Here is a 14879-nt window from a genome sequence, read left to right on the forward strand (position 1 = left end):
CCAGACCATCACCACCCTCTGGGTAAAAAAGTTTTTCCTCACATCCCCCCTAAACCTCCTGCCCCTCACCTTGAACTTATGCCCCCTTGTGATTGACCCTTCAACTAAAGGGAACAGCTGCTCCCTATCCACCCTGTCCATGCCCCTCATAATCTTGTACACCTCAATCAGGTCGCCCCTCAGTCTTCTCTGCTCTAACGAAAACAACCCAAGTCTATCCAACCTCTCTTCATAACTTAAATGTTTCATCCCAGGCAACATCCTGGTGAATCTCCTCTGCACCCCCTCCAGTGCAATCATATCCTTCCTATAATGTGACCAGAACTGCACACAGGACTCCAGCTGTGGCCTCACCAAGGTTCTATACAACTCCAACATGACCTCCCTACTTTTGTAATCTATGCCTCGATTGATAAAGACAAGTGTCCCATATGCCTTTTTCACCACCCCACTATATGCCCCTCCGCCTTCAGAGATCTATGGACACACACGCCAAGGTCCCTTTGTTCCTCAGAATCTCCTAGTGTCATGCCGTTGATTGAATACTTCCTTGTCAAATTACTCCTTCCAAAGTGTATCACCTCACAATTTTCAGGATTAAATTCCATCTGCCACTTATCTGCCCATTTGACCATCCTGTCTATATCTTCCTGTAGCCCAAGACACTCAACCTCACTGTTAACCACCCGGCTAATCTTTGTGTCATCCGCAAACTTACTAATCCTATCCCCCACATTGTCATTTATATAAACAACATAGATGACTAATAATAGGGGACCGAGCACAGATCCCTGTGGTACGCCATTGGACACTGGTTTCCAGTCACTAAAGCATCCTTCTATCATCACCCTCTGTCTCCTACAACTAAGCCAATTTTGAATCCACCTTATCAAATCACCCTGTATCCCATGTGCATTTGCCTTCTTTATAAGTCTCCCATGTGGGACCTTGTCAAAGACTTTGCTGAAATCCATATAAACTACATCAACTGCACTACCCTCATCTACACACCTGATTACCTCCTCAAAAAATTTAATCAAATTTGTTAGGCATGACATCCCTCTGACAAAGCCATGCTGTCTATCCCTGATCAAACCTTGCCTCTCCAAGTGGAGATAGATACTCTCCTTCAGAAATTTCTCCAATACTTTCCCTACCACTGACGTGAGACTCACTGGCCTGTAGTTCCCTGGCTTATCTCTACAACCCTTCTTAAATAGCGGAACCACATTAGCTGTTCTCCAGTCCTCTGGCACCTCCCCCGTGGCCAGAGAGGAATAAGAAATTTGGGTCAGAGCCCCTGCGATCTCCTCCCTTGCCTCCCTCAGCAGTCTGGGACACAAATCATCCGCACCTGGAGATTTATCCACTTTTAAGCCTGGCAACACCTCCAATACCTTGTCACTCCCTATACCAGTTTGCTTAAGAACCTCGCAGTCTCTCTCCCCGAGTTCGATACCTTCATCCTCATTCTCTTGGGTGAAGATGGACATGAAATATTCATTCAACACTCTAGCGATGTCCTCTGGCTCCACCCATAGATTGCCCCCTTGGTCCCTAATGGGCCCTACTCTTTCCCTGGTTATCCTCTTCCCATTGATATACTTACAGAATATCTTGGGATTTTCCCTACTTTTACCAGCCAGGGATTTCTCATTTCCCCCCTTTGCTCTCCTAATTGCTTTCTTAAGCTCCACCCTGCACTGTCAGTACTCCACTAATGCCTTTGCTGATTTGCTTCCCTTGTACCCGCTAAAAGCCTCTCTTTTCCTTCTCATTGTAACCTGAATATCTCTGGTCATCCATGGTTCTCTGGGCTTGTTACTCCTTCCTATCACCCTAGAGGGAACATGTTGAGTCTGTACCCTCCCCATTTCCTTTTTGAACACCCCCCACTGTTCCTCTGTAGATTTCCCCACAAGTAACTGTTCCCAGTCTACCTTGGCCAGATCCTGCCTTATTTTACTAAAATCCACTCTCCCCCAATCCAAAACATTTTTTTGCAACTTGTCGATTTCTTTGTCCATAACAAACTTAAACTGTACCATGCTGTGGTCGCTATCACTAAAATGCTCCCCCACCACCACCTCAGCCACCTGTCCGGCTTCATTCCCCAGAATTAGGTCCAGCACTGCACCGTCCCTTGTTGGGCCCTCTACATATTTACCTAAAAAGTTCTCCTGTACACATTTCAAGAAATCCACTCCATCCAAGCCCTTAACACTATGACTATCCCAATTAATGTTGGGAAAGTTGAAATCACCTAATATAATTACCCTGTTGTTATTGTTATTGTTTTTACACTGAAAGTAGCAAGCAGTTAAGAAGGCAAATTATATGTTGGCCTTCATTGTGAGAGGACTTGAGTACAGGAGCAAGGATGTCCTACTGCAGCTGTACAGGGCCTTGGTGAGACCACACTTGGAGCATTGTGTGCAATTTTGGTCTCCTTACCTGAGAAATGATATGCTTGCCATAGAGGGAGTGCAGTGAAGATTCACCAGACTGATTCCTGGGATGGCAGGATTGTTGTATGAGGAGAGATTGGGCTGACTAGGCCCTGTATTCACTGGAGTTTAGGAGAATGAGAGGGGATCTCATTGAAATATATAAAACTCTGACAGGGCTGGACAGACTGGATGCAGGGAAGATGTTTCCTCTGGCTGGGGGGGTCTAGAACAAGGGGTCACAGTCTCAGGATATGGGATAGACCATTTAGGACTGAGATGAGGAGAAACCTCTTCACTCAGAGGGTGGTGAACCTGTGGAATTCTCTACCACAGAGGCTGTGGAGGCCAAGTCACTGAATATATTTAAGAAAGAAATACATAATTTCTGGACCCGAAAGGCATCAAGGGGTATGGGGTGAACGCAGGGGTATGGTATTGAGATAGAGGATCAGCCATGATCATATTGAATGATGGAGCAGGCTCGAAGGGCCGAATGACCTACTCCTGCTCCTATTTACTATGTTACAGCCGATTAAGTACTTTTGATGTATAGTCATTGTTGTAATACAGGCAATTATGAACACATAGCTTCCACTAACAGCAATGAGATAAATCACCAGCTAATTTGTTTTAGATGTCACTTGGGGGTTAAATTACACTGCTGGGTTTATTCTATAGATCACACTAGTGGCTGTATTCTATAGATCAAACTATTATGAGTTTGCTATAGATCACACTATTGGGAGTATTCTATACATTACACTATTGTGAATATTCTACAGATCACACTATTGGGAGTATTCTATAGATCACACCACTGGAAGTATTCTATAGATCACACTATTGTGAATATTCGATAGATCACACTATTGGGAGTATTCAATAGATCACACTAGTGGCTGTATTCTATAGATCACACCATTAGGACTATTCTATAGATCTCTCTACTGAGAGTATTCTATAGATCACGCTACTGGGAATATTCTATAGATCACACTATTGGGAGTATTCTATAGATCACACCACTGGGAGTATTCTATAGATCACACTATTGTGAATATTCTATAGATCACACTACTGGGAGTGTTCTATAGATCACACTACTGGGTGTGTTCTATAAACCACACTATTGTGAATATTCTACTTCCTACTTTTGTATTCATTTCCCCTCACAATAAATGATAACATTCTATTAGCTTTCCTAATTACCTGCTGTACCTGCATACTAACCTTTTGTGATTCATGCACTAGGACACTCAGATCCCTCTGCACCTCAGAGCTCTGCAATCTCTCACCATTTAGGTAATATGCTTCTCTTTTACTCTTTCTGTCAAAATGGACAATTTCACATTTTCCCACATTATACTCCATTTGCCAGATCTTTGCCCAATCACTTAACCTATCTTTATCCCTTTGTAGCCTCCTCCTCTTCACAACTTACCTTCCTACCTATCTTTGTGTCATCAGCAAATTTGGCAACCATCCCCTCATCCAACAATTTATATAATTTGTAAACAATTGAGGTCCCAGGACTGATCCCTGTGGCATACCGCTCAATGCACCTTGCCAACCTGATCACACTACCAGGAGTATTCTATAGATCACACAATTAGGAGTATTCTATAGATCACACTACCCCAATAGCTATAAGCCAGGAAAAGGAAGTGGGGGAGGAAGTCAGGAAAATTACAGTTACCAGAGAAGTGGTGCTGAGTAAATTGTTGGAGCTGTGGGCTGACAAGAGCTCAGGTCCTGATGGACTTCATCTTAGGGTCTTAAAAGAAGTGTCTGGTGAGATAGTTTTAATTTTCCAAAACTTCATAGATTCGGGGAAAGTCCCATTAGATTGGAAGATAGCAAATGTAACTCCATTATTCAAAAAGGGAGGGAGGCAGAAAGTGGGAAACTACAGGCCAGTTAGCTTAACTTCTGTCATAGGGAGAATGTTCAAAGCTATTATTAAAGAAGTTGTAGCAGGGTTATCAGGCTCAGTCAACATGGTCTTGTGAAAGGGAAATCGTGTTTAACCAACTTAGTGGAGTTCTTTGAAGGAGTAATATGTGCTGTAGATAAAGGGGAACCAGTGGATGTCCTGTACTTAGATTTCCAGAAGGCATTTGGTAAAGTGCCACATCAAAGGTTATTGTGGGAAATAAAACCTCATGGGATAGTGGGTAATATGTTGACATGAATAGAACATTTGGCTGGCTAACAGGAAGCAGAGAGTAGGCATAAACGGGTCTTTTTCAGGTTGGCAAGGTGCATTGAGTGGTGTGCCACAGGGATCAGTTCTGGGACCTCAATTGTTTACAAATTATATAAATTGTTGGATGAGGCGATGGATGGGATGGTTGCCAAATTTGCTGATGACACAAAGATAGGTAGGAAAGTAAGTTGTGAAGAGGAGGAGGCTACAAAGGGATAAAGATAGGTTAAGTGATTGGGCAAAGGTCTGGCAAATGGAGTATAATGTGGGAAAATGTGAAATTGTCCATTTTGACAGAAAGAATAAAAGAGAAGCATATTACCTAAATGGTGAGAGATTGCAGAGCTCTGAGGTGCAGAGGGATCTGAGTGTCCTAGTGCATGAATCACAAAAGGTTAGTATGCAGGTACAGCAGGTAATTAGGAAAACTAATAGAATGTTGTCATTTATTGTGAGGGGAATTGATTACAAAAGTAGGGAGGTTATGCTTCAGTTGTACAGGGCACTGAGGCCACACTTGGAGTACTGTGTAGTATTGGTCACCTTATTTAAGGATGTAAATGCATTGGAAGCAGTTCAGAGCAGGTTTACCAGGCTAATACCTGGAATGGGTGGGTTGACCTATGAGGAAAGGCTGGACAGGCTAGGCTTGTATCCGCTGGATGTAGAAGAGTAACAGGTGACTCAATTGAAACGTATAGGGCAGGATTTTTCAGTCGGCTTGCAGAGGCGGGTCCGACACGCCAACGTGTAAAATGATGCGTGATGACGTCGGGCGTGCATCCTGACGTCATCGCGCAGTCCTGCGATATTTCATTCGGCGGGCGCGTGCTGGAGTCGGCTGCATGCCCACTGAAATGTAAGCAGCCTATTAAGGCCATTAACAAAGCAATCATTGTAATTGTTAACGCTGCCCGTCCAACCTTAAAGTTGGTGGGCAGGCGAAAAGCCCAAGTGGCCTTCGCGTACACTGTCACATGAGGGAACATGTTTAAATAAATTTTTAATTAATAATTTTAATATCGATTCAATCTCCCTGAGGCAGCTCCGTGCCTCAGGGAGATTGAAACTCTCTTTTGCATGCATGCATGCGAAAGGGCGCTGGCCCCGACTCTCCCCCCCTCCCCCGCCCTAGCGCTGAGCGATACTGATCACGTCTGACACTGGGCAGGCCTTAATTGGCCCGCCCGTGTAAAATGGTGGCACGGAGCGGATCGTGGGTGACGATCGGCTCCAAGTCCGCTCCCGCCGAGCCCACCTGCCATATGAAAAATTCTGCCCATAAACTCCTGTGGGGTCTTGACAGGGTGGATGTGGAGAGGATGGTTCCTCTTGTGAGAGAATCTAGAACTAGGGGTCACTGTTTAAAAATAAGGGGTCGCCCATTTAAAAGAGAGATGAGGCGAATTTTTTCATGGAGGGTCATAAGTTTTTGGAACTCTCTCCCTGAAATGGCACCTTTGGATATCTTTAAGGCAGAGGTGGATAGATCCTTGGCTAGCAATGGAGTGATTGGTTATCAGGGGTAGGCGGGATGCAGATTTGAGGTTACTAATCAGATCAGCCATGATCTTATTAAATAGCGGAGCAGGCTTGAGGGGCTGAATGGCCTACTCCTGCTCCTTGTTCGTATGCTTATATAAATATTGGCCAAGACACCAAAGAGAACTCCCCCACTCTTCTTCAAATATCGCCATGGAGTCCTTTACATCCACCCGAGATGACATGAGAGGCTCTGTTTAACATCTCAAAGACCAACACCTGCACATGTTGGTGCAGCGCTAAATTGGTATGCTTTGTGCCTATTTTATGCAGGGAGAACATATATCCTTGTTAGTCCAATACAGACAATGGCATCTTGAGAGTCATAAAGTTACTGTGGGGAATGGAAATGTTGTGGTGGTGTTGTACAGTGTATTTTCCTGAGAACGGAACAGTGCAAAGAGAGTGCTATTTTGCAATTGAACTATTCTGCACCAGACCTGAGACTGCACCCTGAGGTAGTGTGTGTAGCTGCAACCATGGAACTGCAGCTAGGGAAAGAGCCAACAAGTTCAGCAGAGCAAGGGTGTTAAAGCAGAGAGGTAATGTGTTTTTAAATTATCATTTGTTCCACTGTTCTTCAGTTAGAAACTCAGAACTGGAGGACACTGTGGGTTTAGAAACATTTTCAGCCATCTTTCTGACTGACAGATCAGAACTGATTTTCATTAAGACATTGGATCTGATTTGTTCATCTTCCTCCTATACTTCATTTCAGATATTTCATTGCGGTTTTATTCGTCAGACATGGTCAGTCCTGCAAACAATGAAATTTATCTCTGTCAAATGATTCAGACACACGATGGCAGCTCTGGTCCAGTTGTGGTTTCTGTCACTCTCTGGATTATGAAGCAAGAACTGGAGAATGAAAGCAGCAACAAAGGGCTCAGAGATTTTCCAGCAGGTCCCTCAGCTGTTTAAACGATGGCCGACTCCAAGGATTCTCCTCCCAGCACATTGACATAACACAATACAACTCCTCTGTGCACCCCATGGGTCGTTTCATGCGAAGCCCATTCTCCAAGAAGTCAAGAGTTTGTGCAAAAGTTAGACCTGAAAAAACAAGACATCATTAAATTCCACAATGCAGGTAGCAGGAGCTACCTTGTTAGGGATCCTTTGTTCATCTTTGAATGGTAATATTCTTCACATGAAAAGGAGAGCTACCGGAGCGTAGTGAATTTATTATTGGACTAGTAATCCAGGGGTGAGTTTAAATCGCAAAAGCAACTTGCATTTATATAGCACCATTAACATAGTAAACCATTGCCAGGAATAATTAACAAACAAATTTTGAGAAGGGCAGTTCAGATTTTTAGGTTAAAGAAAGTTCTGGAAATCAAAATCTGGTGTCAGTAAATGTGATCATGAACCTGCAGGATTATTATAAAATCCAGCTGGTTCCCAAATGTACATTAGGGAAGGAAGCCCACATCCTTACCTGGTCTGGGCTTTAATGTGATCAGGTTCTGATGAAATGTCATGGACCTGGAACATTAAATCTGTAACTCTTGTCACAGACCTACTGATTATTTCTAGCGTTTCTTGTTTATAAATTAGCATAATTTCTATTTTTGTACTCTATTTCTCTATTAATTACGTTGAGGATCCCATATGCCTTCTTAACAGCATTCTCAACTTGTTCTGTCATCTTTGTGTACATACACCCCCAAGCTCTCTGTTCCTGCATGCCTTTTAAAATTGTGCCATTTAGTTTATATTGCCTGTACTCATTCTTCCTACAAAAATGTATAATTTCACACTTCCCAGTGTTAAATTTCACCTCCTGCGTGTCTGCCCATTTCACCAGTCCATCTATGTCTTCTGGAAGTCTTTTACTATCTTACTACATTTCTGAGTTCTGTGTCATCTGCAAAGTTTGAAATTATGCTCTTTGTACCCAAGTCCAAGTCATTAATGTATATCAAAAAGAGCAGTGGTCCTAATATTGATCCCTGGGGAACACCACTATATATCCCCCTCCAGCCTGAAAAACAATCATTCACCATGAATCCCAGCATTTATTGCCCATCCCTAATTGCCCTTGAGAAGGTGGTGGTGAGCACTGTTGTTGGGCCTTAAATTCATTTGCTGGGTTACTCGTCCAGTAATATATTCATTAAGCTACTGTATCTCTCCCTTTTATGAGAAGGATGTTACCATTCAAACGAACAAAGGATCCCTAACAAGGTGGCTTCTGTTACCTGCATTGCCCCTTAGCCAATTTTCAATCCATGCTGCCACTGTCCCTTTAATCCTATTGGCTTTAATTTTGATTACAAGTCTAGAATGTATTTTGTCAAATGCCTTTTCAATATGCACAACAGCCACACTATTCTCATCAACCCTCTCCATTACTTCATCAAAAAACCCAACCAAGTTCGTCAAATATGACTTGTCTTTAACAAATGCTTTGCTGACTTTCATACCTTTCCATTTATTTTGTCCCAGACTAATGTCCGATTATTGTAAAAATATATCTGCCATCTTTACCCAGTCTGGCCTATGTGTGACTCTAGACCCACAGCAATGTGGTTGACTCTTGACTGCTTCCTGGAATGGCCAGAGTTGAAGGGCACTTAGGTTTGGGCAACAAATGCTGGCCTTGTCAGTGCCACCCACATTCCATGAAAGAATAAAGAAAAACACTTTCTGTAAAACGTTCCTCCACCAACGTTAGGCTGACTGGCCTCCAAGGCCCATATACCTTTCCTGAGATGCAGTGTCCAGGACTGAGCACAGATACTTCAGATGGAGTCTAACCAATGCTTTCAGCATAACTTCTACCCCTTTGTATTTCGGCTGCAGAACCTGGGATCTTCCTGATGTTTGCAATTCAGTCACCCTAACTGCCTATTTCTGTTGGTCTCTGATGATGTCAGTTATCTGGTTCTGGAGCTCAGGATTCTGCAACCTCACATCACTCAGTTCCCAAAGTTTAACTTTTAAATCACCCAATTTTATACAATGAATTGGTAAATAGCTGCCAGTTAACACTCAAGCTGCATCAGCTGGACTTGTGTGAACCACGTGTGTCACGATCAATAGTCGGAGAGGGTCAGCAACTATAGAGCTTTATCCAGCTCCCAAATCAGTGATGAGTGCAGGCTGAAGGCCAAGATTGCATCAATGCTGGTTGAAGATGATGAGCCTGTAATTCTCAGCCTGTAATTGGGAGTGCAGCATTTTTCCCATTGTGACTAATTGGCTCCTTGGGATAAAGGTAACACATACCTGGGTATGGTGTCTGCCCAGAAGTCACCAGTTCCATCAGGAAAATCCCAAAGGACCAGACATCAGATTTTGTGGTGTGTGATTCCTCTTTGAAGACTTCAGGCGCAGTCCATTTAACTGCAACTTTTTCATCTGGAAGCACAAGGCATTGAAAGCAGTGGGATTAATTGGATAGCTCTTCCAAAGAGCTAGCACAGGCAGTGGGCTGAATGTTGCAAGATTCTATGTTTTTAGACACGTGTAGCTGGTGGATCACTGAGAGAGATGGGTGGGTAAATTTTGAGGTCTCCCAGTTGGTGGAAATGGGATGGTAGTATCCATAAAATGGAGGGCAATGGCTTGTGCCCCGTTGCCTTGGCAAATGTCTCCTCCCCGCCCCATCCCACCCTCCCCTGGGCCAACTTAAAATGCAAATTGAGGGTCATATGTAAAAAAGGAAGAACTTGCATTTCAACAGCCCCTTTACAGCCAGTGAAATACTTCTGATATGTCTTCTTCTTATGCAGTCCCTCATGATTGAGGAAGACTTGCTTCCACTCCAGTGCGATGGGTTTTGAAAAGGCTGATAAGTCCAATGTTCGATGTGCAGACTCTGCCATATGTAGGGCAGATGGTGCTTGAAGGTGGTGAAACTGAACTGGACTAGCCATTTAAATATTGTGGCTACAAGAGCAGATCAAAGGCTAGGAATCCTGTGGTGAGTAACTCACCTCCTGACACCCCAAAGCCTGTCTACCATCTACAAGGCACAAGTCAGGAGTGTGATGGAATACTCTCCACTGACCTGGATGAGTGCAGCTCCCACAACACTCAGAAGATCAACACCATCCAGGACAAAGAAGTCCACTTGATTGGCACCACATTCATCACCTTCGACACCCACTCTCTCCACCACCAATGAACAGGAGCAGCAGTGTGTACCATCTACAAAATGCACTGCAGCAACTCACCAAGGCTCCTTCAACAGCACCTTCCAAACATGCGACTTCTACAGCCTAGAAGGACAAGGGCAGTAGAGAGATGGGAACACCACCACCTGCAAGTTTCCCTCCAAGCCACTTACCATCCTGACTTGGAAATATATCGCTCTTCTTTCACTGTTGCTGGGTCAAAATCCTGGAACTCCCTCCCTAACAGCACTGTGGGTATACCTACACTACATGGACTGCAGCGGTTCAAGAAGGCAGCTCACCACCACCTTCTCAAGGGCAACTTCGGATGGGCAATAAATGTTGGCCCAGCCAATGACGTCCCATCCCGTGAAAGAATTAAATAAAAAATTATAGCCACCTAAGAGGGCAGATGTAGCCTCAGTTTATCATCTCATTCAAAAAACAGCTCTTCTGACAATACAGCACTCTTTCCGCACTACACTAGGAGTGTCAGATTAGATTTTTGTGGAGTAGGATTTGAAGTGACAATTTTCTGGCTCTGAAGTGAGTGTGTGACCCACTGAGCCATGGCTGACCCAGGTGAGGGTCAACTGCTCAATGGCAGTTGGATTTTTGATTGCTCTAGACCTTCTATCCCAGTGATACTTTTGCTGATCTCTGTACAAGTGCACCTTCCAGCAGGGTAAATGGGCAGTTAGGAGCAGGAAGCCTGGATGATTTAGGTTCCTCTGCCCAAGTCCAAGGATGTTGAGGCTAAACCAGTCTTCCGATCATGGCCTTGGATGAGGTCAGTTAAGTCGTTACGGAGTGGGGATGAAACCTGGACTTTTTTCATTTGCTGGGCTCAACTCTGTTTTGGAAACATTCGACTATGTCACTTGATGTAATTTATAATCCAGAGTGTATTCCTGGGCTTCCATAGGAACACAAGAAATAGGAGCAGGAGTGGGCCATTTGATCCATTGATTCTACTCCACAATTCAACAAGAATAATGCTGACCTATTTCAACTCCACCTTCCCGCACTATCCTCATATTTCCTAATTCCTACCGTACCCCAAAAAGCTATTGCCCTCAGTCTTCAGTCTTGAATATACTGAGTATCCACAGCCTTCTGGAGTAGAGAAGTCCAAAGATTCACAACCCCCCGAGTGGAGAAATTTCTCCTCAACTCAGCCCTAAATGGGTGACCCCTTATCCTGTGACCTTGAACCCATCTTCTATATTCCCCACCTAGGGGAAACATTGTCTCAACATCTAGTCTTCAGTTCTGTCTACCTTTGAGGAGAATGTATCTGTGATCTTTGAGTTTCCGGGTTAGGCTGAAATCTCCAATTTTGCACTCCAATGTGTCAGATAGAAGAATGTTTGCCGACCTCAGATCCCGATGCACATAACAGTTCTCTTCCATATAAATCATTCCATTCACAACCTGCAGAAACAGAAGGGGTTGTTATTCAGGTCGCCACTGCTCCATTTATTTCCAGAGTGACCTATTTCAATGGTTCTCAAAGTGTGATCTGTGAGGGTCAATGAGCTGGTCCAAAATGCAAGTCACTGACCCACAACACCACGGCAGAGGCCATACAGTATCAGCCTGGAACCTTCATCCTCACCACTCACGAAATGTCAGACAATCAGACCAGCTCCCACTGGCACAGCAGCAGTCGTCATAAGTACGGAAAACAGCAATGCAGTATTATGTGCAAAATTTATGTTCCTCTTGATCTTGTTTGATTGATATCGATGTAAGATAAGTATTAGTTTCTCAGAAGAAGATTATTGTGATAATTTTATAACATATTAGAATGTTTCAAATAAACATGTTCTATTATAGTATTAATGCTGATAATATGAAAATAAGAAATGAAAAGTTTAGTTTCCAGCATGAATTGATAATTTACTAAGAGCCCAGAACTTCTGATCTCCAGGGGGTCGTATCCAGAAGGTTCCCTGATGCGCAGGGAGACCCCACACCCCCACTTCCACCCACCAAGAAACCCCCACACCCAACAGCCCCTCAAATGCCCTGACTACCCCCCTGACTTAACTCCCCCACCCCCTGACTAGCCCCCACCCCTCAACTACTCTCCCAACTACCCTCCTGACTCCCAACCACCCCCACTCTCCTGACCCACCAACTACCCCCTCCACCACACCCCAACTACCCTCCTGACACCGAGTACCCTCCTGACCACCCCCCAACTGAGTACCCTCCCGAACACCCGAGTACCCCCTACCCATCCTACCCACTGACTGACCACCCAACACCCCCAAACCCATCCTACCCCTTCTCCCCACCTTCCCCCACCCTACACCCTTCCACCCATCCTACCTCGTTCCCCCCATCTTACCCCTTTCTCCCCCACTGTCCTACAACACCCCCCCCATCTTACCCCCTTACCTTCTCCCTGGCTTCTCAAAGTGGCTGGGGCCTTTACAGCAACCAGTGCCGTAAAAAGGGAGCGTAGCTTCACTTCCCCCAGTGCTGCTGTCCTGGACTGAAGACCTCAGGAACCCGCTACGCTGCACTTTTCCCACCTGCCCCGAGTCAGGAGGTCAGATGGAGGAAGCTGCAGCTCTCAACTAATGAAAAGGAGCAGAGTGGGAATCGACTGTGATTGTCACTCCACAAAAGTTCTGGCCCAAGATATTTAGTTTAAAAAGTTAGCGCACGTAAATTTATTACATCTAGTATCGAAAAAGCAGCAAAACATTTATTGTTTCCATTAATTCTAAGAAGTTTTTTTGCAATGGCAAGAAGCGTTTGTGGTAGAACCAGTAGGCAGTCCGCAGGGTGTTTTGCTCTGCCTAAATAGTCCACAGAAGATAATATTGGAGAACCACTGTCCTATTCAACTGAAACAATGCACTACCTCACTTAGGAATAAAGAACACTTACCTGTATTGCAAAGTCAATCAGCAGCCCCAACTCTAACTGCCTGCCAAGGTCACTCCGCAAGTAACTTTTTAGATTCCCTTCAGAAAAAAAGAGACCAGTTATCTAAAGTGTTGCACGTTCTCCTTGTTTAAAAAGTGCTGACTTTAGACTGAAGAGCACATGGACCAAATCCGTCAGGATCCAACACAAGCTGAAATAGAGATTTACATTTAGATATCCCCTTATTTCCGTAGCACTCCTGTCTGGCAGGGACATGCGCACGTTTACATGTGCAGTTGCCATTCTAAACACAGACACAGAAATTTATCATGGAAATTATAAAATTAAACACAAAATATGTTGGACAGAAGAATGCTCGCTGAGTTCAGATCCCCGTGTTCCCAGTTTTAAAACTGGGACAGATTTACAACGGATATTAACCCCCACCCTCTGTGGCATTGAAGCCACAGTCAGATCAGCCATGATTTTATTGAATGGCGGAGCAGGCTCGAGGGGTCGAATGGCCTACTCCTGTTCCTAGTTTGTGTGTAAGCCTAGTTCACTTGAAGCCTACACTCAGGTCTTGACTCCCTGTGTATAAATAGATGGGCACTGACTGATAAGAAATTATTTTTGAAGTTCTGAGGATTATGAAGAAGATTTTGAATTTTAATCAGCTTTTAATCTGCAGAAGAGTGAGACAGGTCTGTTTAGGTCAAACTCTCTACTTTCTGTTCCTAACAATCCCACAGTTGTTTGGGGAAATGGGAGCTTGAGGAGGAAGACAGTGGGCGAACACATTATCCTTTTCACCTGATAATCAACGGTTCAAATCCAGCTCTGACTTTTAAGACAAATGTAACTCCTTTTGGGAGCAACAATCTTCAATTCTGTTAGTTTTGGAAGCAGATCAGTTTATCTTGCTGTATCTTGTCATGTTCAGTATCTGACAGGCAGGTTTATTTCAGACTTGTGTCAATAATTTACCTCAATATATCTGCCAGATTTCAACTTTTTTGTTTAGTTCCTCAGCAGTGGAGGTAATAACTTCACTGATCCACAGAAATTAAATGTTCAATATCCCTGTGTTACTGTCATCAAGGAAATATTGTTTAGAAAGATAGTGATGATTCAGTTCTTTATAAGCTGCCCACAAACGCTGACTGTCTAGACAAAGGACAACTGTAAGTAGAGATTTAACTTCTCTGGAACCATTGTAAACTTTGGAGGTTATTATTTTTAAATTAATTCTTTGGGTGTGGGCATCGCTGGCTAAGCCAGAGTTTATTGTCCATCCCTAGTTGCCCTTGAGGAGGCGGTGGTGAGCTGCTTTCTTGAACCGCTGCAGTCCATGTGGTGTAGGTACACCCACAGCGCTGTTAGGGAGGGAGTTCCAGGATTTTGACCCAGCAACAGTGGAGGTGACATATTTCCAAGTCAGGATCGTGAGTGACCTAGGGGTGGGGGACAGGGGAAAGCTTGCAGGATTACAGGAGATGGTGTTCCCATGCACCAGCAACACTTGCCCTTCCATGTGGTGTAGGTCACTGGTTTGGGAGATGCTGTCAGAGATGCTTTGGAAAGTTGATCTCCATCATTGAGTTGGATTCTGTTTTTGCTCCTAGCTTTCTCCCATTTCTTTTGTTGCAGTTCAGTTCCACTGGTGTGGGGGTT

The 14879-nt window shown here is 44.1% G+C and overlaps 1 protein-coding gene across 3 annotated transcripts in view; it reads right to left on the reverse strand.

The window, feature by feature from the left end:
* Nucleotides 1-6910: 6910 nt before the first annotated feature.
* Nucleotides 6911-14879, reverse strand: part of LOC144689134 (tyrosine-protein kinase HCK-like) — a 33892-nt gene continuing 25923 nt past the window's right edge. For all 3 annotated transcript variants that reach the window (XM_078556273.1, XM_078556271.1, XM_078556272.1), the window contains 4 exons: nucleotides 13227-13303; nucleotides 11603-11756; nucleotides 9433-9564; nucleotides 6911-7251 (listed from right to left, as the gene is read on the reverse strand). In XM_078556273.1, coding sequence (XP_078412399.1) covers nucleotides 7085-7251; nucleotides 9433-9564; nucleotides 11603-11756; nucleotides 13227-13303 — 530 coding nt within the window. In that variant the 3' untranslated portion in view covers nucleotides 6911-7084. The remainder of the gene's footprint in view (nucleotides 7252-9432; nucleotides 9565-11602; nucleotides 11757-13226; nucleotides 13304-14879) is intronic.

Source organism: Cetorhinus maximus, chromosome 13, assembly GCF_964194155.1.
Source record: "Cetorhinus maximus chromosome 13, sCetMax3.hap1.1, whole genome shotgun sequence".
Classification (NCBI taxonomy): Eukaryota; Metazoa; Chordata; class Chondrichthyes; order Lamniformes; family Cetorhinidae; genus Cetorhinus; species Cetorhinus maximus.